At 40.7% G+C, this 26,153-nt stretch overlaps 1 protein-coding gene across 2 annotated transcripts in view; it reads right to left on the reverse strand.

Annotated features, from left to right (window-relative positions):
* The window catches only part of OSBPL3 (oxysterol binding protein like 3), a 298,404-nt gene that overhangs the window by 120,905 nt on the left and 151,346 nt on the right, over window positions 1-26,153 (reverse strand). For both annotated transcript variants that reach the window (XM_089673211.1, XM_089673212.1), the window contains one exon: window positions 9,311-9,427. In XM_089673211.1, the coding sequence (XP_089529337.1) occupies window positions 9,311-9,427 (117 nt within the window). The remainder of the gene's footprint in view (window positions 1-9,310; window positions 9,428-26,153) is intronic.

Below are 26,153 nucleotides of genomic sequence, written 5' to 3' on the forward strand. Positions count from 1 at the left end.
TGTGTACGGTTGTCAATGTACACACCGAGCAGGCTTGCGATTGAGCACTCCTGCCCCCAAAGTAAGTGACTTGCGACACTCGGCAAGAAGGAGGAGCCAAGAACACCAGCAGGGGACCCGAGAACAGAAGGGTCAGGGCTGCTCTGTGCAAAACTACTGCACATAGCAGGTAAGTATGGCATTTTTGTTATTTAAAAAAAAATAATTGTTTACCTTTAGAATCACTTTGCAATTGCTTTAAAGTATACCAAAGGGAAAACCTTTTTCTTCTGTTTTGGATGGAGTGGAGAAGGATTAGAATACCCATCCAATTTGTATTGCTGTCGGTGCCCCCATTATGGAGATTCATTCTCTCTATTTGTCCTGTCTAGCATTATCACCAGGAGTGAAAGAAAATGCACAAATTTTGGGCTTTCACCAGAAAAAAATAGAGGAGAAATCTTCCAATGGGGACACTAAATCTGGTGACAACCAGGAATGCTATAATTTTTGAGGGATTTCCTCCAATTCTTGTTTTGGCTATGAGACAGGATGTGACGGGAAATCTCCCCAATGGGACACAGATGGCAAAAAAAGAAAATAACTGACAGGGGTTATAACAATCCCTTATGCTACCCCAAAAAATTGACTTTTTGTTATTTACCAACCGTAAAATCCCTTCTCTGAGTTCACAGCTTGTCAATATTCTTGACCGTATGGTATTGTGTCACCTTCAAGAGTAGGGCACTATGCCAGAGAAAAGATCACAGCACGGTCTATGGGCAGTCCAAACTGGTAGACAATCCCCCATTTACGATAGGCAGCTCAGCTGGTCACAAAGCAGAACGAAGAAAAAAAGATATGACAGAGGGGTGGATGATGTGTCCTTCAAACAAAAAAATTAACAAAAAAATCTGGTTTCTATTACGTTAATTGAAGAACACAATTTGTCAGTATTCTTGACCGTAGGGACGTCCCAAAGCAGTGCCCTAAAGAGGGGTGGGCAACTAGAGAAAACATGCAAAACACTCCCAAGAACCCTCTATAAAGAGAGCAAGTTACCTCAATCAGCCACCTGCAAAACCCTGCGGCCAAAATACACATCTGATGATGTCTAAACATCAACTCTATAATTAATATTTAGTAAAAGTGTGAACAGACTACCGAGTAACCACCTTGCAAACTTGAAACACAGACATCCGATGCCAAAAGGCCCAAGAAGCCCCAATAGCCCCGGTGGAGTGCACAGAGATAGGAAAAGGAGGAGCCATAACCCTTAATGGCATAGGCCTGGAAAATAGTCTGTCTGATCCATCGCGAAATAGAGGCAGACGGAACTACAAAACCTTTACATGGACTGTCCATGATCACAAAAAGAGGGTCTGGCGTACGAAAGGAAGTCGTAGCAGAAAGATACACCCTAATACATACAAGGTGTGAAACCTAATTTCTCCAGGATGGAAGGGGCATGGGCACAGGGATGGAAGAACGATGTCTTCATTCAGTTAAAAGTGGACACCACCTTCTGCAAAAATGTGGGACATGGATGCAGAGCCACCTTATCCCTGTGTAAGACCATACATATATATTATCAAGACAAGGCTGCCAGCATTGACACCTGGAATGCGGAGGTGAATGCAGCCGAAAAGGTGACCTTCTAAGAGAGAGCCACCAAGGGAAGATCCCTAATATTCTCAAAGGGAGGCTTCTGAAGAGCTGAAAGAACTAAGAGTCCCTGTTAGGAAATAGGTCCGCACTCCTACACTAGAGGGAAAAACCAAGCCACCTATCTTAGATGGGAAAGGGGGGAGGGTTGACTACCAGTTAGGACTGCCCATAGTCAATGCTGTGATTTTTTTTTTTTCTGCTTAGTGTCCTAATCCTGAAAGAGACATTATAACCCTACAATCAAAAATACTAACAAGATGTGTCCTTCAATGAAAGTAAGAGAAAAAAGTTTCCCCTTTAGTTATACTTTAAAGTTTGCAAATCCTATATGAATTTATTTCAATATGGCTAGTTCAGTGAGTAGCCCACAAATGTGTTGTCTGATCAGCCCTTTTGGAATTAGTAGACTGATAGTCCAGCCCTGTCATCCACTCCGCTGTCCTCCAAGCATCCAGCTTCCTTTAGCTCCTGTCAAGGGTTCAGATGAATAGCACTGATTTTGGTTCAAATTGGACAGCTTGAATACTGTACCTAACATTACAATACTTATCAGTAATAAAATAGCATAGCAACTAGGGAAGTAATGATGGAAAAAAAAAAAGTTCACACAAATCCAAGTTCAGCTTATTCTAATTCTAATGCTGTTCTGGAACTGCTGATTCATTAGATGACAAGACTAAGACCCAGTAGGGTTACTTATAATAGTGTGGAAAAATGTATTTTTTTGTCAATAGCAGTCGGATGAATTCCCTAGCTCAGTCCCTCAACAGTGAACTTGACGTAACAGTAGCATATTTTGTTATTATAACCATGACTACTTTTCATCACTCTTATAATAGCCCAACACTATTATGCTATAGTTGCAGCAACATGTCTTACAAAAATACTAAAGTCTATGACATTTAAATAGAGAAAAGGCAAAAGGGTTATTCTCCCAAAAACCAAAAAGTGTTATAAAAAGCATATTAAGCAATACTCTTCCAAAATTGGAACTTTGGGGCAGAAGATTCAGGGTTAAGAATAAAGCTGGCCATACAATTTTCCTTTAGATTTACCAAAAACAATATTATATGAGGTTAAGCCTGAAGAACACCAGGCAGGCCCTTGCACTAAATAGTTAAAGTAAAATCTAAAGGAGGTTGTACATAAATTGTACAAGATATTGTATAGTGTATTGCCAGTCTTAGGCCTCGTGCACACAGGATCTTTTTAAACTCTCCTAGAAACCAGCAGCAATTTTGCAGGGAAAAATGCCTGACGCTTGTAATATTTACAAGCATCAAGTTCTTGGGTGTTAATTACATAGTTAGTCTGGCTGAAAAAATACAAAAGTCCATCCAGTTCAACCATAGATAAAAAAAAAGTTATAATCCTATACTCACAGTTGACCCAGATACCCACAGTTGATCCTTTCATTGGCCAGAATAAATAAATTATTGTGGCCATTGAAACAAAGTAACACTCAAGTGCTAAAAGTGCCTAGTGTTTACACGCGTTCAACCGCGTGCAGCATTTTTTTTTCTTTAGCCAAAACTACACTGCTTCAGGACACCCTGGCACTGAATTTTGTTTCTGCCACAAAACGCTGTAAAAAGCCTATGTGTGCATGGACACATAGGATAAAATTCAGGGGAGTTTAGAGGCAGTAAAAATGCTTGATGCCCCTAGCAGTAGTGTCAAAAACTCCTGGTGTGCATGAGGCCTAAAAGTTAAAGTACAACTAAAGACTCCTGTATGACAGTCTACACAAGTCTCAAATCCATTTACTATGTGATGCACAAATATCACAATATAAACAAATTTCCTTTATCTTCTCTGAGTGAGCCAAATCCTCCTCTATTTGAGACTCACACACTTCCCCTTCCAGGCACTGCAGATCATAGTGGGAGGGTTTCAGTAACAGAGAGTGCAGTCCACCCAGAAAGCAGTGGGAAGGACTAGATGTATCCAGGTGCTGACTGGAAACCTACAGACTTGTAAATCAGCAGTGACCATGCTGATAGCTAAGCCCCCTTTTGTCATCCCACTGTAGTGCAAGCAGGCATAGTCTACTTAAAAGTGGCAACTCTGCTCTTAATTCAGGAGCAGTAGAGTTTCATGACACTCCATCACCAGAAGCTGCATTAGGTGGGCTTCAGTGGCAGGCTCTACAGGTACTTGCAGGGAGACCAAGAGAAAACTACGAGTGCCTATGCATTTATAATTAAGCACTGTGGCACATAGTTTTTTTGAAAGCCATAGTTCTACTTTGAGCTTAGTAAGCTTGTGTTTTGGCAAGTTGCTCTGGTCAGGGCTCACACAAGGTTTAGAGCTCTCTCCCCATTCGTAAACGACAATGTTGGTGCCAGACAAATGGCTGGTTAGGCACCCAGTGATGCAAGAGAAGTAAGTCCAATGCTCCTACATACCAAGAAATACTGCTTAGTTCTCTTCATTCAAAGGAGCTATATCCTTGAGCCTGATATGTTCTCTGGTGCTTGCATTCCATAACCTGGAATGGAGTACATTCTTCAACTCTAAAATATGCTAAGAATATGGACCTATTTGTGTCTATGGGGAGTACTGTGCAAGCAGATTTCTGGTCCTAGGATGATACCACCAGAAGAGATCAACGCAGGCATTGAAGAGATTTTTTTTTTTTTTTTTGTGAAGGGAACTTGTCCATTAGGTTCTTTTTGACCTACATCAACAAGGTTAAAAAGTCCTACAAAAATGTTTTTCTTAGTTTTGAATAGAGAGGGAAACAGTCGGAACCCCCACCAGGTTTTTACTGCTATTGTTCATTTAGGGGATGTACCCTCACTTTTTTTCCTGCTGATGTTTTACCAGACAGGAGTAAAGTAGGGTATGTAGGGCTAGACCCCGTTTCAGATTTTTTTTATTTTATCTCTGTTGCAGATTTTCCCTCACTTGCTGTCCTACCAGTAAATTTATCAGAGCCCACTCTGAAAAGCAGTGGAAACAATACAGGAGTTCCTAATCCTTCCCCACTCTATCCCAAACTAGAAAAATATTATTTTTGTAGTCACTTTAAAATTCTTTTGAGTCCTTTGAGGGACATAATACAACTGTATACTAACATTTATAGGTAAAGTTGGTCCAGGAAATATCCTATTGCCACTTGGGGGATCAGAAAGAAATTTCTTTCCCATGCTGGAGCAAAATTGGATCATGCTCTGCTGGGATGGGGGGGGTACCTTCCTCTGGATCAACTGTGGGTATAGAATTGTAATTATATATATATATATATATATATATATATATATTTTTTTTTTTTTTTTTTTTTTTTTTATTGAACTAGGTGGACTTGTGTCTTTTCTTTCAACCAGACTAACAGCGTAATTATTTGACAATGGAATTCTTGGTATGTCAGGTTATACTTCTGCCCTCAGGAGAAGTGAACACTGGCAAAAAAAAGAAAAAACACTGGCAATCACTGGATAAGCCTGTTCGCAACCATCATGCCTTGGTTTTGCAGCAAAGTGAGAGCATGAATTTAAACAGACAGTAGGGACCTGTGTACTCAAAATAGACTCCAAGAAAAGTATTTTTCAGTGAATACAAAAATTCTACTTTCTTTCTTGTCCATTGAGGGCTGCAGGAATTTTTAGACTATGAGGACATCCAAAAACAATCAAGAAAGGGGTGAGCTATAGAGAAACAAGGTTAACAAACCCAAGAAAAAAAACAACAGCAAACTGGGGACTGCCTGCAGCTCAAGTAGCCACCTGTAGGACCTAATACACAAAGCTCAAGTTACACGAGGTCTGAATAATTTCCCGGTTAAATGAAAATAGAAGACCAGAATGCCTTGCAAACTGAGAAAAGTTTTTGATGCCGAAAAGAGCAAGAGCCATTCTGGTAGTGTACACCTTGAAAGGTAAGGATGGAACCCAAATCTAAAACCATAACTTTGGATAATGGTCTACACAAGTCACCTACAGATGGTGGACTAGGAAGCCAGTGAAGGCTTACAGGGGTCCATACTGAAGTTAAAATGATTCAGTATTCCTGAAGAAGCATCAGCTGAGAAATAAATTCTCACTGTCCAAAACACATCCAGACAGTGAAGGCAATTTTCCTTAAGATCAACTACAGCCAAATAAAGGGACAGGAGAACAATATGTATAACTGGCTTAGGTGAAAGTCAGAACTACCTTAGAAAAGAAAGATGTTCTGAGCTTCAACACCACCATGTCCCTATACAAAACAAGATAGTTCTCCTTAAAAGGTTAAGGCTGTCAGTTCAGACACTTGTATCACAAAGGAAAAAAAAATACCTTGTGGGCTAAAGTAGAAAATCTGTATGTAAATGGATACAAAACTGGCTAAGAGATTGTATTCAGAGAGTAGTGGCTAATGATTCATAGTCTGAATGGTCTAGGGTTGTCAGTGGTGTACCCCAAGGTTCAGTGTGTGTATATATATATATATATATATATATATATATATATATATATATATATATATATATATATATATAGGGTCTGGGATTAAAAATACCATTTCAGTCTTTGCAGATGACACCAAGCTGTGCAGTGGAACGTCATTACAGGATGTCTCCAACTTACCAGCTGACCTCCATGCACTGTTTAATTGGGCAACTATGTAGCAAATAAGAAAAATAGAGTTGATAAATGTGAAGTTATGCACTCGGGGGCTAAGAATATGCATGCATCATACATACGGGGGGGGGGGGGTACAACTGGGGGAATCAATGGTGGAGAAGGATCTGGGAGTTCTGGTAGATCACAAGCTTAATAATGGCATGCAATGCCAAGCTGCGGTTTATAAAGCGAGCAAAATCCTCTCTTGTTTTAAAAGAGGTATAGACTCCAGAGAGAGAGAGATATCATATTACCCCTGTACAAATCATTAGTAACACCTCATCTGGAATATGCAGTTCAATTTTGGGCACCAATTCACAAAAAGAACATTGGAGGGCTGGAGAAAGTACAGAGGAGGGCAACCAAACTGATAAGAGGCATGGAGGAGCTCAGCTATGAGGAAAGATTAGAGGAACTGAATTTATTCTCTCTTGAGAAGAGGAGATTAAGGGGAGATATGATCAACATGTATAAATACATCAGTGGTTCATATAGTGAACTTGGTGTAGAGTTATTCACCCTGAGGTCATCACAGAGGACAAGGGGGCACTCTTTACATCCGGAGGATAAGAAATTTAATCTCCAAACACAGAAAGGTTTCTTCACAGTAAGAGCTGTGAAAATGTGGAATAGACTCCCTCAAGAGTTGGTTCTGGCCAGCTCAATAGATTGCTTTAAAAAAAGGCCTGGACTCTTTTTTGGATACACAGACTATAACTGGATACTAACATTTATAGGTAAGGTTGATCCAGGGAATATCCAAGCTCAGGGGATCAGGAAGGATTTTTTTCCCCTGCAAGAGCAATTGGATCATGCTTTACTGGGTTTTTTGCCTTCCTCTTTTTAATGGTTGAACTGGATGGACTTTTGTCTTTTTTCAGCCAGACTAACTATGTGACTATGTAAGTGAATGTCTTTAAAGGGTTCACTTAGTGATCTCTGAAGGAGAGAGAACCAGATTCAGATCCAACAGTGTCACAGGGGAACAAACAGAGAGCTACATGTGAGACTCCGTGTACAAAAGTCTAAATCAAGAAATGAAAGACCAACAGTCTCAGAAATAAGACCAGACAGACACACCTAGCTTTTGAAAATGATGGGAGCCACAAGCTAGACTAGTCCCAGATGTAGGAATGAGAAGATTCATCCCGCAGGGAATTTCTTAGGGTGTAAACCCTGAGACTCACACCAAGTGAAGTATGCTTTTCACGTCTGATGATACAGCTTACTGTAATCTGCCTTCCTAACCTTCCTATTGATATCTTAGGAAACACATCAGAGATGTCACTAACAAAAAAAGGCCTTCAACAGCTATGCCATTTTAGCCATTGAATGTGAAGTAGGATGGCCAAATGGTCCTTGGGTCAGGAGCTCCTCACAATCTGACAAAATCCACAGGTCATCTGCCAGGAGTTTTACAAGGTTCGCATACCACATTTGAGGATAACTGGAATGTTTTCCGTTTCAATCCTTTGAATCATTAAGGACGTTTCAGGGAAGGAAATACATGGATCATGGAGTACTACCGAGTCACTAGAGCAGCCACTCCTCTGCTTAAGCCAGAGGATCCATGTAACATGGAGACAAACCTTTCCGGTATGTTGCTGAACCTGAAGGGCAGATGGACCACATTCGGCATTCTTCATCTGTGACACAGGTCCAGGAACACCTTTGGATATAGAAAGACCACTTCCTCCAGGTCCAGGTGCTTCCAACTGTGGAAGTTTGCGTGCCAATTATCTGCACCTGGGCAGAAAAATTGGGAATGTGAAATTCAGGATCTGAATAATCTGACTTGCCACGGTGACACTTGTGATTTCTTTCTGATGGTTAATGTACACCATTGAGCTGTCTGACTGAACCTGGGTTGTGTGACTTTCAAGCAGACCAGTCCAACAATGCAGAGACAGTCAAATCACCCAAAGTTTCAGGATTTTGATCAGGCGATAAGACTCCAGCGACGATGAACAAATCTATTACATTAACAGGTGCCCAGGACCCTGATAGGCTGGCATCCATTGTGAGGATCTTCCAAAATATGGGAATGAAGCAAATCCCTGATTCCAGAGTAGGTTTTCTGAGCCAAAAGGCCACTGATAACCTGATCCTCTGAGCCAAATTAATCAGTTTGTCCAGGGATCTGATTAACTTGTCCTATGATGACAGATCATTGCGCTGTAGATGTCTGGAGCAAAACTGGGCAACTGGAACTTTCTCAAGGGAGGCTACTATTGGGCCCAGGCCCCTCATGCTAAAGCAGAGTCAGGCGACTCCTGGACGGGCAAGCTCTAATCTGAGACTGGAAAGTCTGAAGGTTTTCTTGAGGAAGAAACACTCCAACCAGAGCTGCGTCCAGACCTAAATCTATTTATTCAAATTGTTGATTGCAACAATGATTTCTGAAGGTTCTGGACCAACCTGACCCACTGCAACTTCTAGACAATCAAAGCCTCATTGTCCTACAGAGCCTGTTACAAACCGCACAGGACAGCAGAGCTGAAGAAAACCATATCCATTCTCCCAAGGACAATAGCAAAAATGTTTGATGGTTGTTGGGGAGTGGGGGGTGGGGGGTTGTCCTGTGCTGGAAAGTGTTTTTTTGCTGTTGCCAGTGTCCACTTTTCTTGTAAGCTGCAGTATAACCCAACAGTCTAAAAGATCCTGTGTCCTTCAATGGAAGAGAAATAATAAGGTTTTAGATGTGACATACACTTTCAAGATTACATTTTTACAACCCCCCCCCCCCCAAAAAAAAAAAATATTGTTGGGCATGTTCCTACAATGTCAAAAAATATTTTTATTTCTTTGTATCCCTTTCCAATGCCATACACCACCAAAACCAATGTTTCTATATTGTAGTATTGAAAATTAACAAGCTCAAAAGACATTTAAGCAGAATGGGTAAATTCTTTGTTTTCTGGATTCGTAATAGTAGCATAGCAATATGTCAATAACTTCTGTTTAAAGACTATATTATGCACTTTACAAAAAAACTGTAAACCACAAACTACAATAGTCCTGCAAACCCATAAGCAGGATAAAAGTTACACACGTACCTTATGCCAGCCTTTGAGAGGCCATTTCCTTCTCTTCAACAGGAAGCCTTCTTGTTTCTGTGGTTCCTGGGTGCAGTTATTGCTTCCCCGAAGGCCTTCTACAATCTCCCAGCTATCCTAATAGGAATAAATAAAGTAAAACGCTGTTAAATCAGCCCAATGATAAAATATTGTAATTTATGAGACACGTGCTAAGAAAGTATATCTAAACACCAAAAAATAAGGTGTAGCTTATGCTCCTGCAATGGCAAAACAATGAACCCTTTTTTGTTATCCCCTTCTTTTTATTAAATTATAACTTGGGATTATACCAGCAAGTTGTATCCTTTCCTAGAGTGACATCAGTTCAGTTGCATTATTGTCACCTTTTCCTGCATGTTCCCGAATTGGAATACAAACAATGAAGTCAACACACAGTGCACTGGCACATTTCACCATACCTACACCATACATACTACTGTGATGTTCAACCAGCACTGGAGAACCCACACATCTACAGAGAGTTCATACAAAGAGTGTACAGGATGTGCACAAACAGGAACAATGTAAGGGGAAAGCAATATTTCTTTTAACTTAGAGATCCTCAAACTATTCTTCTGAAAGAGTTTAGTTCTACTTTAAGGACAGAGGAAGTAAATGCTAAAACAGTGTTTCTTGACCAGGGTTCCGCGGCACCCTGGGGTGCCATATGGGGTCCTCAGGGGTGCCACGGCAACAGCCCAATCTGAGTGATCCTCAGTCCTCTGTTAGCTCCTGTACTACATGAGGCAGAGAGCACTGAAAAGTCATGTATACTCTCTGCTCCTCTCTGTACTCATACAAAGAAAAACAAAACAAAACAGAATCTGAGCTGGCCACCCGACCGCATCCTACCAACCAATAAAGGCATTGGTTGCTAAGGATTTGCCAGCAAGACTACAGAGAGGAGCAGAAAACCGGGGATATGCAGGATGAGCTCTCTGCCTCTTCTGTACATAGGACTTTACAGCGCTCTCTGCCTCATTTAGCACAGGAGTCAGAGGAATGAGGATCACTCAGATCTGAATTTAGAGGATGGAGAGTAGCTGGGGGGGGGGGGGAGAGAGAGAGAGAGAGAGAGAACAACCCAAACACCCTCCTGTCTCTCTCCCCCGCACTGCTCTTGTCACTACTGTTGGGGGGGTTGTGCTAGGTGGGGGATTTGAAAGCAGGTGGGGAGATTATGCTAGGAGAGGGGATTTTGGGTCGGGGGCTGTGCTGGGAGGATGATTTGGGTGAGGGGGTTGTGCTAGGAGGGGCGATTTTGAGGGGTTGTGCTGGGAGGGTGATTTGGATGGGGGGGTGTGCTAGGAGTGGGGATTTGGGAGGGTTTGTGCTAAAAGGGGGGATTTGGGGGGAGGGGGGTTTAGACAACTGAACTCTTCCTCACAGAGTATATTTTAGGGCTTGTTCACACCAGGTGTAGTGCGGTAACGTGCAAAGTCACAAAGTTTCCCGTACCGCACAAAACAGTGCTGAATTTTGCAGACAAGCGTGGGTGCCATTAATTCTTAATGACACCCCCATGCATCTAGCAAATGCACATGTTTGTTCTCGCTAAAGCACAAGGTATCATAGTACTATGTGTTTTGGTGCTGTACAATTTTAAAAATCATGCCAGCACCCTTTTGCGTGTTTTACATACATAGAGCAGCTCTTAGGCTCCATGCACACTGGGCATTTGATAACGCTGGTAACATTAGCTGTGTAAAATCACATTAAAAACGTGCGGTTTTCAGATTTTTTTAGCGTTTTTGCATTAGCGTTTAGCCGTGATTAGCAGAGTTTTCCAGCGTTTGCGGTTTTAGCATTTTTTTTTTACCCCAAAAAAAATTGAGGGGGGGGGACAAAAAAAAAGTCCAAAAACGCCAGTTTGCTGCATTTTACAGCGTTTTTCAGCATTAGAGTGTTTTTGCAGCTAAAAAACTCCTCTAGAAACCCACTAGTCCTGGGGGGGGGGGTTTTCCAGCCAAAAACCGTTGATTGCAGTCTATGTGTGCATGGATACATAGGATAACATGCTGGGGAGTTTACTGGCTGTAGAAAAAAACGTCAAGTGTGTATGAGGACTTAAATGAAAAAAAGGTTGAAACACACTTTGCTAAAAAAGATTACAGTTAGAACTCAATGCCCATTGAGAAAATAAAATACTTGTACAATTAATAAAGCAACAAAGAATACAAACATGTCATGGATAATAAGCAGTAGTTGTGGAACTTTCAAAAATTGCAGGCTGCACTAGTCACATCTTAGATAATTTTTAGCACCTTCAGAATGATCAACAATGGACAAAACAATATTAAAAAAAAAAAATTCTGTTCTTTAAAGCAGCATTTGTCAATCTGTTTCCATTGCAGCACCCTTTACAAATATGCAAAATTTCAAGGCACCCAAGTCTCAAGTGTAAAAACACAATTTTTTTTATCAAATTGAAACCTGGGCCTGGGACGATGAACACAACCATTTTAATGAAATTACCTTCACATTAGAAGCCACTCTTCACATCAGAGTACCCCCATCACATCAGACCAAAACACAGTTTTTTTCATTCAGCTGGTGGGTTGAATGAAAAAAAAAACAAACAAACCCTGAAACATCCCAACATCTACATATGCGATATGGATGCAGGGATCTTCTCTGCCGCACTATTGCATTCTGAAAGCGGGGGCTCCCCCCTTAGAATATACAGATCAGTGCTGTAGCCATTGGCTGCATGCCTGATTGAATGCTGTTTTTCTATCATGACTGTTCAACAGACGTCAGTAGTTAGACCGGCTTCTGTTGAACAGAGAAAAGTACACCTACCGACACCTTCCTACTGAATTTCACTACATGTGTACCCAGCTTTACCCACATCACATCAGAGGTACCCCCATCATAACAGACCCCCCTTCACAACCCCCCTCCCATGACAGAGTCCCCCCATCACCATCCTCTCATCCATCCAAACTGGATATCATGCTTGTGACACCCTGGGAGAACCTAAATAGCACCCCAGGGGCCCACAACATCCTGATTCAGAAACACTGTTCTAAAGGAATAAATAATGTGCTTGGAATAATTTGTTTAATGTCAATAGAAAAACAAATATTCCAGCCAATTGGAAAAGATAGAATGATGCCACTGCAGTTCAGACTTTTGAAGGTAAAGATTATTTTTACATGAGGTTTTCACAGCTGCTAAAACACTGTAGCAGGAGATAGGAAGTAATAAAGAGCTTACAATGGCCTCTATCACAGATACAGTTAGATGGGAAAGCAAGAATGGTTTATTTTACATAGGTGAATTGAATCATAAAATTGTCAGGATCATTTAGGGTTTTGACAACATAATTCTCTCTTCTTGTCAAATTCTCACAAAAGTACTAATGATTTGTGACCCAGTGTTCGGAGAATTTGATTCATTTATCAAAAGCTCATCAGCTTGTACCGAGCAGAGATTTAGTGCAGCATGCTACCATATTTATAAAGCGCTTCTCTTACATCATAACATTAAGAATCATGCACAAAAGACATTTCATTTCCAAATGAAAAAGGACATGCTGTCACCATGCTGTACAGGATGATTTCATATTAAATAATGATTTCTGATGAGTTAATTTCTAGCCTGACCTCAGTCTAAGCCAAACAGCACATACCCTATTGATCTTAAGTCAGGAACAGGTAGACTATTGCAACAAGACAACATACAGTACATCCAGAAAGTATTCACAGCGCTTAACTTTTGCCACATTTTGTTATATTGCAGCCTTATTTTAAAATGGATTAAATTAAATTTTCCCCTTAACATCCTACAAACAATACTCCATAATGCCAACGTGAAAGAAGTTCGTTTTGAAATCTTTGCAATTTATTAAAAATAAAAAAGGAAACAAAAAAAAAAACACATGTACATAAGTACTCACAGCCTTTGCTCAATACTTTGTTCAAGCATCTTTAGCACCAATTTGTTTTGAGTATGATACTACAAGCTTGGCACACCTATTTTTGGGCAATTTCTCCCATTCTTCTTTGCAGTACCTCTCAAGCTCCATCAGGTTGGATGGGGAGCGTCGGTGCACAGCCATTTTCAGATCTCTCCATACTTTCTGGATGCACTATATTCACCTGGGTTCCTATGTGTCAGCCTACAATCTACACTATACATGATGAATAAGATGCCACCATGCTGACAAAATCTGACAAGCATTAAACCGCATCATTTCACCCCAGATAAACAAATTCACAAATGATTTTAATGTGTTCTTATGCTTTATTAAAAGCTTAGCAGTTTTTGTAGATTTTTTTGAAATACCAATATTTAATGTTGAAGAATGCAATTACCAGAAGGCTGCAACATTTGGCCAATGAAGATGACAGAAATTAATAATGAAAGAAGAGTCTGTGCAAAGACCAAATTCAAAGTTACAATTATATGGCAACAGAAAATCATTTTTGTCCATTTTGTTTTATTCACTTTTATTTTATAGCAAATCAAAACGAGAGTGCAAAAAGATCAAAAAATCTTTATATCCTTAAAGATATAAACCCAACATTTCATATTCCTGATATGTGCCTGCTGTACCATGTACTTATATGAAAAAATATCCTGTTCTATTTGTGTTGCTTCCTTTGTGTGAAATCCCCAGTGTTCCTACCAGTCCCTCTGCTTTCCTAATACTGGTCACACTAGACAGGAGAGCACAGCATGGTCAGTTCTCTAGCTGTGCTAGGAACTCAGCCTGGTCTTCAATGATCAGTCTTGTCCTGACACGCCCTTCTGCCATGCCATTCACTGGGAAGACCACTCTGCTGCTGTTTCTCCACCCAGTTCTTTTGCAGCTGAGAACAGCGGGTGTGTGATCACTTATTAAAAAGGGGAAATAAAAGTATTTCTGTTTCGTATATCTATACACAAATGTTTGCCTTTCATTTCTATTTTAAACTGAAGGGGTTGGTGAGGGTTGACATAGATTTTAAAAGTTTATTTTTTTAAATCTTTTTTAAGCAAGGTTTTGAATCGTTTTAAACCTGCAACTTTCATTAAATTAAAACCTAGTTGTAGCAAACTAGCTCATCCAGCTGGAAGCAGAGTTCTCCTTTACCTTGCTGTATTTGAGGTCTTCCTCGAATCATTCCTCACATCCCCCCCTTGCATTCCTGTGAGGCAGACTTTATCTCCTGGCAGATGATGTGGAACAACCAGGCTAAGACATGAGAAGTGGAGCCAGCCCGTCTCCGGAGGTGTCACTTTGGTCACCCAAAGCTATGTAAGCCCCACACCTTATCAACCTGACCCAGAACTGAACATTCCTCAGGTCAAACATATGTTTCATATCATGGGACATGAGCTGGCAGTTTCAGTTTAAAATCTCCCAATGACCACTCCCAAAAGGTGTAGTCAGAGCCCCCCCTCCCTTTGTGAGGGACTTTTAAAAAAGACAGGCTGACAAGCCTAGAGAGAGAGTGAAAGTTTTTTTTAACTCAGACAGAGATCTCCGAGGTAACATCGTAACAGAGGAGATCAAAGAACCTTTCTGCTCTGCATCTTGAATTTGCTAAAACCAGGCAAGGCAAGTAACTTACCCTGTAATTTCCTCGCTATTCTATGTTTGCTGTGTCTTTATATACATATATATATATTTTTGTGACATCTCTTCGTAAATATTTATTTGCATCTGTGTGACGCTTTTGGTAATAAATCTTTCTTTCTGAAAGTGTTAAACTGTTTCTAAGCGCTTACTTGCAATTCACGAATCCCTGCCTTTGAAGAGACGCTACTGTTGGATTATATCTCTGTATAACAGGTCCGCGGGCCGTGCTATATAGATCAATATTTCAATCATTATAGTGTATATTTGATAACGGGAGTTTCCCAGTCTCCGACAAAAGTGGTGGTGGCAGTAGAGGGTTAGTTGCGTAACTAACCCGACCCAGTAACAAGCGCATTCAGGCTGCAGGCACCGATTGTAGTCCATTAGCTGGGCAATCGCTGTGTAGGGTGCAGCTGGGTGGGGCCTTGTTACGCGCGTCACACCACGGTTTTGGATCGGCCGGCCCTTCGGTCACGAGTTTGGTGAGAAGGTCTGGGGTCTGACGCCGTGGGCGTGACGTAATACTGTTAGTCACGGCTGTGCGATTGTCGCCTGTTGGTGGCGGCAACCGCGGGTCGTGACACTAGTAATCTTGTCATAAAAGTCCTTATTCAGGTACTATTGGTTATCGGGAGACAACTGCAACCCAGATGAGCTATTGTGTACAAGCAGCCCTGCTAACATACATGGTGCGGTCATGGACCACAATTGCCACTACCAGGATGTTGGTCCAGGGCAAATAAGTGCATATGAGGATGAGGCATATGCATGTAGACAGGAAGAGGCTTAAAGAAGCCAAAATAGATCAGCAGCATCAATGTTTAAAAAGCATAAAAAATGTGAAAACAGTATTGCTAACTGTTTAATTAAAAGCCATAAGCCTCTTTATAAATACCAGAGGGAGAGGTGAAATTCATAAAGCTGTATGTATGTTTTGAATAGATCCAGGTAGAAGGAGTTCAGTTACACAAGTCATAACCCAATCCACAATACGGTAGTAAATAATTTAGCACAAGCAGAGGAGAACAGGATCAAGTCAACAGGATAGGAAGTTACTGTATCTATACCCATATATACGTTTTTTTTTTAAAAGTTTTGGATATAATGGGTGAAGGATAGAAACGCGGTCAGGTTTTATCGCTAGCCTATTAGGGGCTCCATTAGAGAGATTGTCTCACTTTGACAAAAGTTTTACAGACAGGAAGTGAGGTAAAATGTGCAGTAGGGAAATGGTCAGCAATAAAAAAAAAAAGCTGACAGAACTTCTAGCTTCCCCCGACCAGAGGCGGACTGACCATTTGGACTCTTGGGCACTGCCCGGGGGCCCGGGGTCAGTAGGGGGCCCCATGAGATGCCCCTGGTACCTTTTTCATAGGCTTTTTTGAGTTTGGGCAAGGACACAGGGGCCCCATGATCCCCTATTGCCCGGGGGCCCCATGAGTTGTCAGTCCGCCCCTGCCCCCGACTTGAAAAAAAGTATTTCTACCTGTGTCTGTGTTCCCGATAAAAGAGATTTCCTCTCATTTCCTGTCCTGGGAACAACCTTTTAGAGTCTATTCACAATAGGCGCCATGTTGTAACACAGTGGCTGGTGTGTGATGCGGTCTGGCGGAATCACTGCACTGTTGCTTTGTTTTGTTTTGTTTCTTAAATGAACTTTATTGAAATGTCACACTGACATTTCATAAAGATCATTTGGCTGCCATGCAGTGCGAGGCAGAGCCTTGCACTGCACTGAAGAAAAGTAGCGCATGCAGTACTTTTTTTTCAGCGCATTATACCTGTATGCCACCGCAACGCAGTGGTGTGAACTATGCACACATGAGAGGCATTTTGCCTTGTCATGCAGTGCATCTGTGCTATAATAACCACCCAACACAGTCCCACAACTGGTGTGAAAGGACCCTTAACCTGATAGGAATTGAAGGAATGTCTCCAATGGGGCGTATGGCAACAGTGAAATTTAACACAGATTTTTAATCCTTCCCTACTCTATCCAAAGTTTTTTTAAAACAAATAACACTTTAATGGAAAACTCCCAACAGACATACATACAGCTTTGAAAATCTAGCATAGGTTCCAACCCTGATGACTAGTTCTCCTACCACTTTCTCTTTAGATAAGCACCCAGAGAGAAATTTCCTAACAAAGACCTGGACTGCAATAAAACCTGTCTTATTCTAAAAATTTTAGGTGACTCATTAATTACGGAGAGAGTACATATTACTATTTGTCTTCCACTATACAGTACAGCAGAGTGTTACTCCACACTAAAGTCTGAATTTTATGGCCATTCATAAAACGCAGGCAACATGTCATGGGGATCTCTTTGCCTAAAACCAGCTACACACTACAAGAAAAACAGATGAATGATTGTCCTCGATTGTTCGCAGCTGGTCCAAACTGAGGGTGCTAGACAGTGTACGAAAAAGTTTTTTTTTCTTTATTTAACATTGGAACATTGTAGCATAACTGAGAAAGTGATGTAATGAATGTGTGACCATGGAGACAACTCTTTCAGTGCCATAATCATTGGAGTCTCTCGGATTCTTCGTTCTCTCCCCCTTGACTGATCTGTCGTAACGATTTTTCTTACCAGAGTAACGATGGATCCCATTTCCGACAGCTATTATACATGCAATTATTCAGTTGTGTTTACATTCTTCAGGTTCTTCCAGGTCATAAGCAGCTTCTGATCATACAGGGTCTTTCATACCCAAATTTTATTGTTCAGAAAAAGTACACATTAAAAGGAAAATGTTTAGTTTTGTTCACGTACGAGGAAAAGTTAGGTATTTTTCCCTTTTGAAATTTTAGTTTGGAAACTCAGAATCAAATGTCGAAACATGTGTACGCACTATATGAATATTGAACGATCGTTCCTTGTTCAGAATTTTGCTTCCGATTTTCTCATATTGTGTACTGCTTAACACAGCCATAGGAGCCAATGATTGGAGGAAAGGCTGTTCACATGACTTTGACAGGTCACATGAAAGTGTTCTGCTCTCAGTCTTTGTTCTTTTACTCCATGTATTCCATTTATTTTAATAGTGATCCACTGGCTTTGGAGTCCGTGTGCTAAACAAGTCTTTTTTTGCCATATCTCTGCTTTATACAAAGCCCCTAAATTTTCAATCAAAGCTGAAGTAGCTGTTTGGATTACTCTGTTAAGAACTATTACTGTATATACCTAGAAATCACTTAATCCTAAATTATAGAAGAGCTAAATAAAAGATTGCACTAAAACAGATAATGAATGTCACATTAAATAAGCATTCAATTGAAGGCGTTTCTTCAATAAAGATCATCAGGCTAAAAAAAAAAAAAAAAAACTGAAAAAAAAGGGACTGTGGATTTTGTAAAAAGTCAAAGTTGAAATAAAGTTGGATAGCTATTAACTACAAGCAGGAAAATGTACGGATCAAAGGAAGAAGACAGAGATCAGATCTTACAGCGTCGAGGAAGCCTATTCACCGGTTGCACAGAATTTTAAAATAATTGGGTTGAATGATGACTCAGCTGACATAACTCTGCAGAGACCGTAACATTCAGTAATCCACACAAAACACGGTAAAATGATATAATTAAAAATGTGTAATAATAAAAATGTTTGAAGTGTATCTAGAAAGTCTTTCTAAAGATCATAAGCAATGATTAGATTACAGATTGAGTCAAAGGAAATTGCAAAAACATGGTTTCATAAAAAAAATGAATGAAATTAATTAAATAGGTTCCATTATTTTATTTATGTATAAAGAAACCCGTGACCATGAAATGGAAAAAGTATGAGGAAGTGATCAAAATGCAAATCACTGCAGTTTCCACGAAATTCTACCATTAATATATTATTAAAGAATCATAAACTCTCATATAATTTGCAATAATGGACCTCGCAGAAATGCTAAATAGCACCACATGCCAATTATGTATCATCGAATTACACCAACAGGACTTGTAATATATCAATGATGAGTAGACGATGCCAAAAGTAACTAATATGCAAAAATGTAAAACCAATTCTTGCCAGCCTAAGGGCCATGTAACATCTGCAATCCCAGCAGCTCACCAGCGACAATATCACTAAGACTGCGTTCACACATTTTGCAGCACAGCATTTTGTAACTTGAAGCTCCAAAAAATCTCAAACTTAAAAAAATCAATTGTTCTCTATGGTGTCTGTTCACACCTGGCCCTGTGAACAGGCACCATAGAGAACAAGTGAAGTTTGATCGTTTTTGGAGCTTCGAGCTTCAAGCTACAAAACACTCAAGTGTGAATGCAGCCTTAGGATTTATTCATGCTTTTGCATTTTACTGGAAAATCTGTGCTGTTCCATTCATTTTTAAATGCACCCCAATGCACTAAAACAAGTAAAAAGCAATATACATATACCGCAGCATGATACAAGGCGTGAGGTGATGCTCTGGGTTGAAAAAAATTGTGAAAGTCTATTCAAAATTAATGGACTACCTTGATGCAATGCACATTAATACACATTTGCTACCTTACTGCAATGCAGTTAAGTGTGTATGGGCTCTAACAGAGCACTCACTTTCACGGTCACCGAATGTTGAGCTGCAAGAAAGAGCAGACTGTGCATGCATGGGTAGGGATTGAATCAAGTGCTCATTCTTGAGTTTCCAGGGTCATGCATTTAACACTTAGTATAGCCTGCCATCTGCAGGACCAAGGGGAGGGAAATGAAATGAGCAGATTAAAAAGTAAGCATTCTTTTGCAAAATGGAGCACTGCATAGTGATACACTGAGGATGTTGTAATGCTTGGGGATGTTTTTCCCAAAAGTGAGTAAAGGTGAACTAACACTTTAAAACGTTAGTAAACTGCATCAAAAAAGAAAAAAAAATGGGTTCCCCCACAGGCTCATCTCATAATGTGCTAGTATGCACTGCATACTAGCACATTATGACAGACTTACCTAAAAAAACAGATCCCTCTAGCAGCGCGCTGTCACCACTGACGGAATCTATCTTCACCCAGTCTTTTTTCCATGTTCGTGAGCTCTTGCCGTTTGAATGGCCGAGCCACGATGATGTCACTCCTGTGCATGCACACGGGAGTCATGGCCGCGGTACAGCGGTATCAATGGATGACTTGCCATACATTGAGAGCGCATGTGACGTTGACAACACCAGCTGCTACACATGTAAATATTTCCTAAATGGTGCACGTTTAGGAGATATTTACTGTACCTACGGGTTATTATAGGCTTACCTGTAGATACAACCTAAAAATGGGAGTTTACTACTGCTTTAAGTAATAGTGTTAATGGACTCTTCTGAATTAAAGTGATAGTAGAGCTAAAAATGTTTTTTACCTTAATGCATTCTTTGCATTAAGGTAAAAAAATGTTTTCTATTCTTCTGTCCTCCCCCTTTCCTGTGTGAAGGGGAAGAGGGGGGAGAATAGATCCAGTGTTGTGCGCAGCTGCATCTCTTCTCTCCTCTCTTCATCTTCACACAGGGACTCGAACAGCAGCAGGAGCTATTGGCTCCTGTCGCTGTCAATCAAATGTAATGAGGAGGAAGTGTGAGGGGGGGGGGGCTAGGTCCTGCTCTGTGTCTATGGAGTGTGTCTCCATAGACACACAGCTTGGGAGTGAGCGGACGCCATGTGCCCCCATAGCAAACAGCTTGCTAAGGGACACAAGAAGAAGAAGAGGAGGAGGAGATCGCCATCAGGGGACCAGAGAAGAGGAGGATCGGGCTGCTCTGTGCAGTACTACTGCACAGAGCAGGTGAGTATAATTTATTTTCGATTTAAATTTTTTTATTATTATTTAAATAATTATTTATAATATTTATTATGATTATATATTTATTATACCCAGATATAGAGTACATAATAGAAAGAAGTTACATTTCTATTTTTTATCTATTATTGTTTTCCAAATATTTCTATAATGCTCTAATTTCATACCTATTTGGCAAGGAACACTACTACTTAAAATGAACCTGTGTTCTGACCAGCAAAAACAACAGTTTTACAGTTCATGTTAATGACGTCCCACCAGCCCCACATTCTCGCTTTTCATTTGCTTGCCAATTGCTCTGTTCATCTTCTGTGATTACAGAAATATACCCAGTACTTCTAGGTATGGGAAGCATGTAGTCCACTGCAGTTTCCCCCATGTGAAAGAGCTGGTGCTTGGCTACCCAGGAACCCAGCAAAGCAACCTGTTGGAGGATAGAGATTCCTCTGGCTCTGTAAGCATTAATTCACAGACTGTAGCTTATAGAGGGCTCCTTCACTACTGGTGGCTGAACAAACTAATGTTGGAGAAAAGGTAAGGTATCTGCTGCACGGGAGGGTGGTGTTAAAGTGAACCTGTTGCTTTGCCCTACAGAAAAAAGGTCATTTTAGACATATTATTCTCACCATGCAATACCTTTACCAGTAACAGGAGTTGCAGGAACAGACTTGAATAAATAGGAGCTGATAGTTAGTACCAGCTCACCAAGGTCTACAGTCTGAAGAATTCCTCAGTAACGTGGTCTCCTCACCCGCTCCAGAAACACCCCAGTACTGCACTTCTGCCAAGATCAAACTTCTGCAGCATTCTCCTGTACTTTGACTCCTAAACTACTGTAGAATCCTCCAGTACTGCACTTCTCGTCTACCTGCCAGGGAGAAAGTGACATGCTGCCACAGGCCAAAAAACATATATAATAAACCAAACCTCAATGTTAAAACCCACATCACACAAGTAAATGGCATCATGACCTTCAACTGTATTAAGTGACACAATACATAAATTTTGTGGGTGTCTAGCTGGTGAAGAAAAAAAAAAAGCTGTATATGATGTATTAGCTGTAAATCTATTTTTGGCAAACGCTGCTTGTTTAATACTTTTGTACTCTTGTTGTGTTGTATGTTGTAAACTGAATATGTGGATGTGGTTTACAGAAAGTGGCTTCAACTTGTTTATTGTGAAAATTAAAGGAAAGTAGCCTAATTTTACTTTGTTTAGTGTAGGCTTGTAATTTGCACATCAGAAGCTATTATTATTTATTTAATTTTTTTTAATGGAGGTGGACCTGCATAGGCTGCAGGTAGCCCATTGGGAAGTCATTCATAATCAGTCAGCAGGCTGATCAAAAAAACCTGAATGGATCCCCCTAGCAGCACAATTGTATTCTGACAGCAGGGACTCCTCCTTCCATCACAGCTGGCTACAGGCATCGGTCAAATGAAAATTTGCAAACATCTTGTTCGAGAGAAGCCAATCATTTGATTGGCTTCTCTTGAACAAGAAGGGCCGTGGATGGATCGAAATTCGGTTAGTCCTGGACCGGCCAATTTTTGATCCTTCTATGACCAGCTTAGTACAGGTATGGCTCACACATTGTATACAAGTCTACTATAAAAGGGCCAGTTGGCTGAGTTTGCCCTTGAAAGCAAATATTCTGTCTTTTCCATTCTAAGCTTTTGCACAGCATAGTGATCTCATGTTCACCTATGGCAGATCCCTCTTGGAAAATGGCAGTCTCCTGTAATATGACAGCAATCTTTTACCAGAGCAGCACTCTCTCTTTTTCTCTCTCACAAAATACATATCTTCCCTCAAGGCCATGAACAAACATAACAAGGATTGTTCCAAAAATATGGTATATTTTCATATTACTATGATTCACACTCAGGAATGACAAACATGACACACTCAGATTACTCTTCAATTTTCAGTTATTTTTCGCATCACCAGCTTCTGGATATTACAGGATCAAGTATAAATCCAACAATAATTTCTGCCTGGTTATGAGCCTAACACCCAATAAATAATGACATTTACTCGCTCCACTCTTGCTAAAAGTGCACATTCATTCATGTTAAAAGCATTGATTCCACTGAATACCAGCAAAAGTCTCAGGAGTCCAACTTTTACTTTGAAGAAGAAGGGAGGAAGTATTTGGAAGCACAGCTTAATGTATGCAGACAGCAAAATGTGAGCAATATATTGATTTCAGAAAGGTTTTCTGGCCTTGTGTGACCTTGCAGGAAAACTGCAATTTGTTCTCCACACCTTCAGCTACAACTGAAGGACAGTCTGTAGACACCACATTCATTGCACCGGTCTGGTTTCAAATCACAATACGTGGTAAACCGTTCAAAACAAATTAAATTTTTAACCTTCCCAAATAATAAAAGTTAAACTTACATCAGCCTGCATTAATATAGAGATAAAGGCACTTTGGCATAAATATAAAGGAAAAAGAGAAGAGGTCATGTCCAGCTAATCCAGTCTGATAGTACCAGCTCTTTTTTTTGTAGTAAAGAATATACGTTGAGGCATCGGTTTGGCAGATATTAGCAGCACCTTCAAATTCTGTTTTGTGCATTAGCAGCACCTTCAAATTCTGTTTTGTGCATTAGCAGCACCTTCAAATTCTGTTTTGTGCATTAAAGTGGAACTCTAGACATTGTTTTCCTTCACTAGCAAATCGCTACAATCTCTGGCAGGTTCTTCTTGCGGTTTAACCTTGTTACTTGGGTAGAAACAAAAATCAGCCATAAATGGATCAAGTCTCAGGCTGTTCAAACAGGGACCAGCAGAAATTCAAACCATCTACGGATAGGCTGGTTATAATGAGGTTGATCCATCGATCAACTTCAGTACAACCACCCTGTAAGATTTTTTCATGCCATCACTGCTGGAGGCTAGATCTCTGTCAAAGGGATGCACCGAACAGCACAGACTGTGTTGATAGGGGAATGGACAGAATTGATGGGCTGCTTTAGTAGAAATTCCACTGGCAGTTGTCATGTGATTTACCCTCACTTTGGACATAAAGTATATTTTGTAAATAGATCTTCATAAAATTACATTTCAGTTTAATTTATAGTGTAGGTAGAGCTAAAACTTTTAGTTTTTTTTTTTTTTTTAAAGTGATACTAAAGATTTGGTTTTTTTTCTTTTTTTCTTTAAAATAACAAACGTGTTATACTTACCTGCTCTGTGCAGTGGTTTTGCACATAGCAGCTCCAATCCTCTTCTACTTTTGTCCCCTGCTGGTGCTCCTGGCTCCCCCCCCCCCCCTTCCCTGCTGCGGGGCACTGGTGCCTGCTTGCTCCCAGCTGTCAGGAGAACAGGTTTCCCCATTTCCCTCTCACCTATTTTTTGATATCCTATCATTTTCTGTAGCAAAGAAGGTCACCAGGACCAACAAATAAAGGTGAATAAACCAAGCAGGGATCCAGACAGCACTAAAAAAAAACCAGACAGGCATTCTAATTTTTTTCCTACTCTATTCAGAAATACAAAAGGGCTTGACATACACTTTAAGGTTCACACTGAACACAACTTTGAAATTGCACAACTTCAAGTGAAGTTGCACAATTTCAAAGTTGGATGTCAGGTGCGACTTGAAAGACATCGGTCTATGCCAGCCCCACCCAAAATCGGCAAAAGTACTGCGGAAATTACTTTTCAAATTAGGATGGTTCCATTGCTGTGACTTGAACTGTCAAATCGCATGACAAGTTGCATCGGTTTGAACGGGGGCGAACAGAATTACAAACCAGATGCTAATGCTAATGTGAGTTACCAAGGCTAAGGATGGCCATACATGGATCAGTTGTTTTTTTTTCAGGCTGATCAAAAAAAATGAACATATTCCCCCAGACATACAAGCGAGGTGGCTGGAAGAATCCTCCCCATTGTTTTATGGTATACTGACACATGTACTCCTCTGCTGTCAGAAAACACTGATCAGCACTACAACCAATTGGTTGCAGGCGTTAACTGAAGGAAATTTTTACAACAAGCCATATCAAGAGAAGTTGAATGTGGCCATTATTAAAAAACAAAATGCGACTGGTCCCTGAAGAACAGTCCAAATTTTTAGCCATCCATAGCCAGCTTAAGTGGGAAACAGACTGCTGATATCGGATGTCAAATAACCAGCAGACAAGGAGCCATGACATCATGAGACTATCAGCTAATCATACAAAATACACCATGAAGAAGTCTGGGCAAGGCCTTTTCTGTATATTTTTGGCACACCACAGCTTTGGCTGTGGAAACCAACTGACTTCCAACATTTGGCCAGTGATCCGTCCATGGGTTTCCTCAAACTCCTCTCAAGATTTTCTGAAACAACCAAGCAGCATTACTCAACCTACAAAAGATTTTTCCACCTTGTTCAATTAGAAATGTCTTTTTCCTAAAAATAAGTAGATCTAAACAGATTCCCAGCAGTGTGCTGCTTTCCTGATGCTTCCAGGACACAGCTGCAATATGGACAGATGCTGGATGAGGAACAGGCACTGACTTGAGAAGTTGACCAGTTGGTGCTGATGGCTTATCAGGAACCTGGCCTGACTCAGAGGTGTCCAGCAGAAGAGAAATATAGAGTTCCCCACCCTTCCCAATACTTACTTGGCTCAACACTCCTAAAAGTCAAATATTCCAGTGGTGTCAAGAACAATCCTGGCAAAAGTATTATTTTCCCATGCAGTGGGGCTGTGCCCGCACTGCATGGGTTAAATGCTCGTGTTTGTCTAGGGGCTCAGAAAGCAAAGACATACTGTACTTGCCTAATACGTCTATCCTCCAGGCGCCCAGTCCCCGCCGCTCCTACCCCCCCCCCCCCTTGTGAATGGGCTGCTCCTGATGTCCAGGAACTGTCCACCTCTGGATGTCTGGATGTGGGGGAGTGCAGTTTTCTGGAGGATTAGACGAATGGGTAAGTACAGATTTTCCCTGAGCCCTCTGGACAAAACGAGCTCCTATCCCATGCAGTGTGGGCACAGCCCCACAGCGTGAGAAAATAAGAGTTTTGACCGGGGCTCTTCTTTATGATTAAAGTGTATGTAAACTCTAAAAGTGAACTTCCTTCATTTGCCCCATTTTGGTCTGTCAAATATACCAATGAAAGAGTTTTGTTATATCTGTTCCACATACCTGTTAATCCTTTCAAACTTCTTGTATTCACTGCCTGGGCTGCACTCTTATTTGTTAGTACTGTTTCCAGTTCTCTCTGTGGATTACAGAACACCTACCTCCTATGTTGTATAGATAAGAAGAGGAGGTGTTTTGCAGTTCTAGTACACGGCTTGTGCAAGCCTGACAATGCTGATCCTTCAAAGGTAAAGTACAGAGAGTGAGTGCTGTCACCCTTGTAAAGGAAGTGCATTACTGGCAGGATCACAGGGTGAAAATAAAGGGAAGAAGGAGCTGGAAAAAGAATGCAGCCACCACATCTATGGAGGGGTAAGCTGAAATATATTGGATAGCTT

The sequence above is a fragment of the Staurois parvus genome, unplaced genomic scaffold (genome assembly GCF_062004578.1).
Source record: "Staurois parvus isolate SC_StPar_1 unplaced genomic scaffold, SC_StPar_1.0 ptg000136l, whole genome shotgun sequence".
Taxonomy (NCBI): domain Eukaryota; kingdom Metazoa; phylum Chordata; class Amphibia; order Anura; family Ranidae; genus Staurois; species Staurois parvus.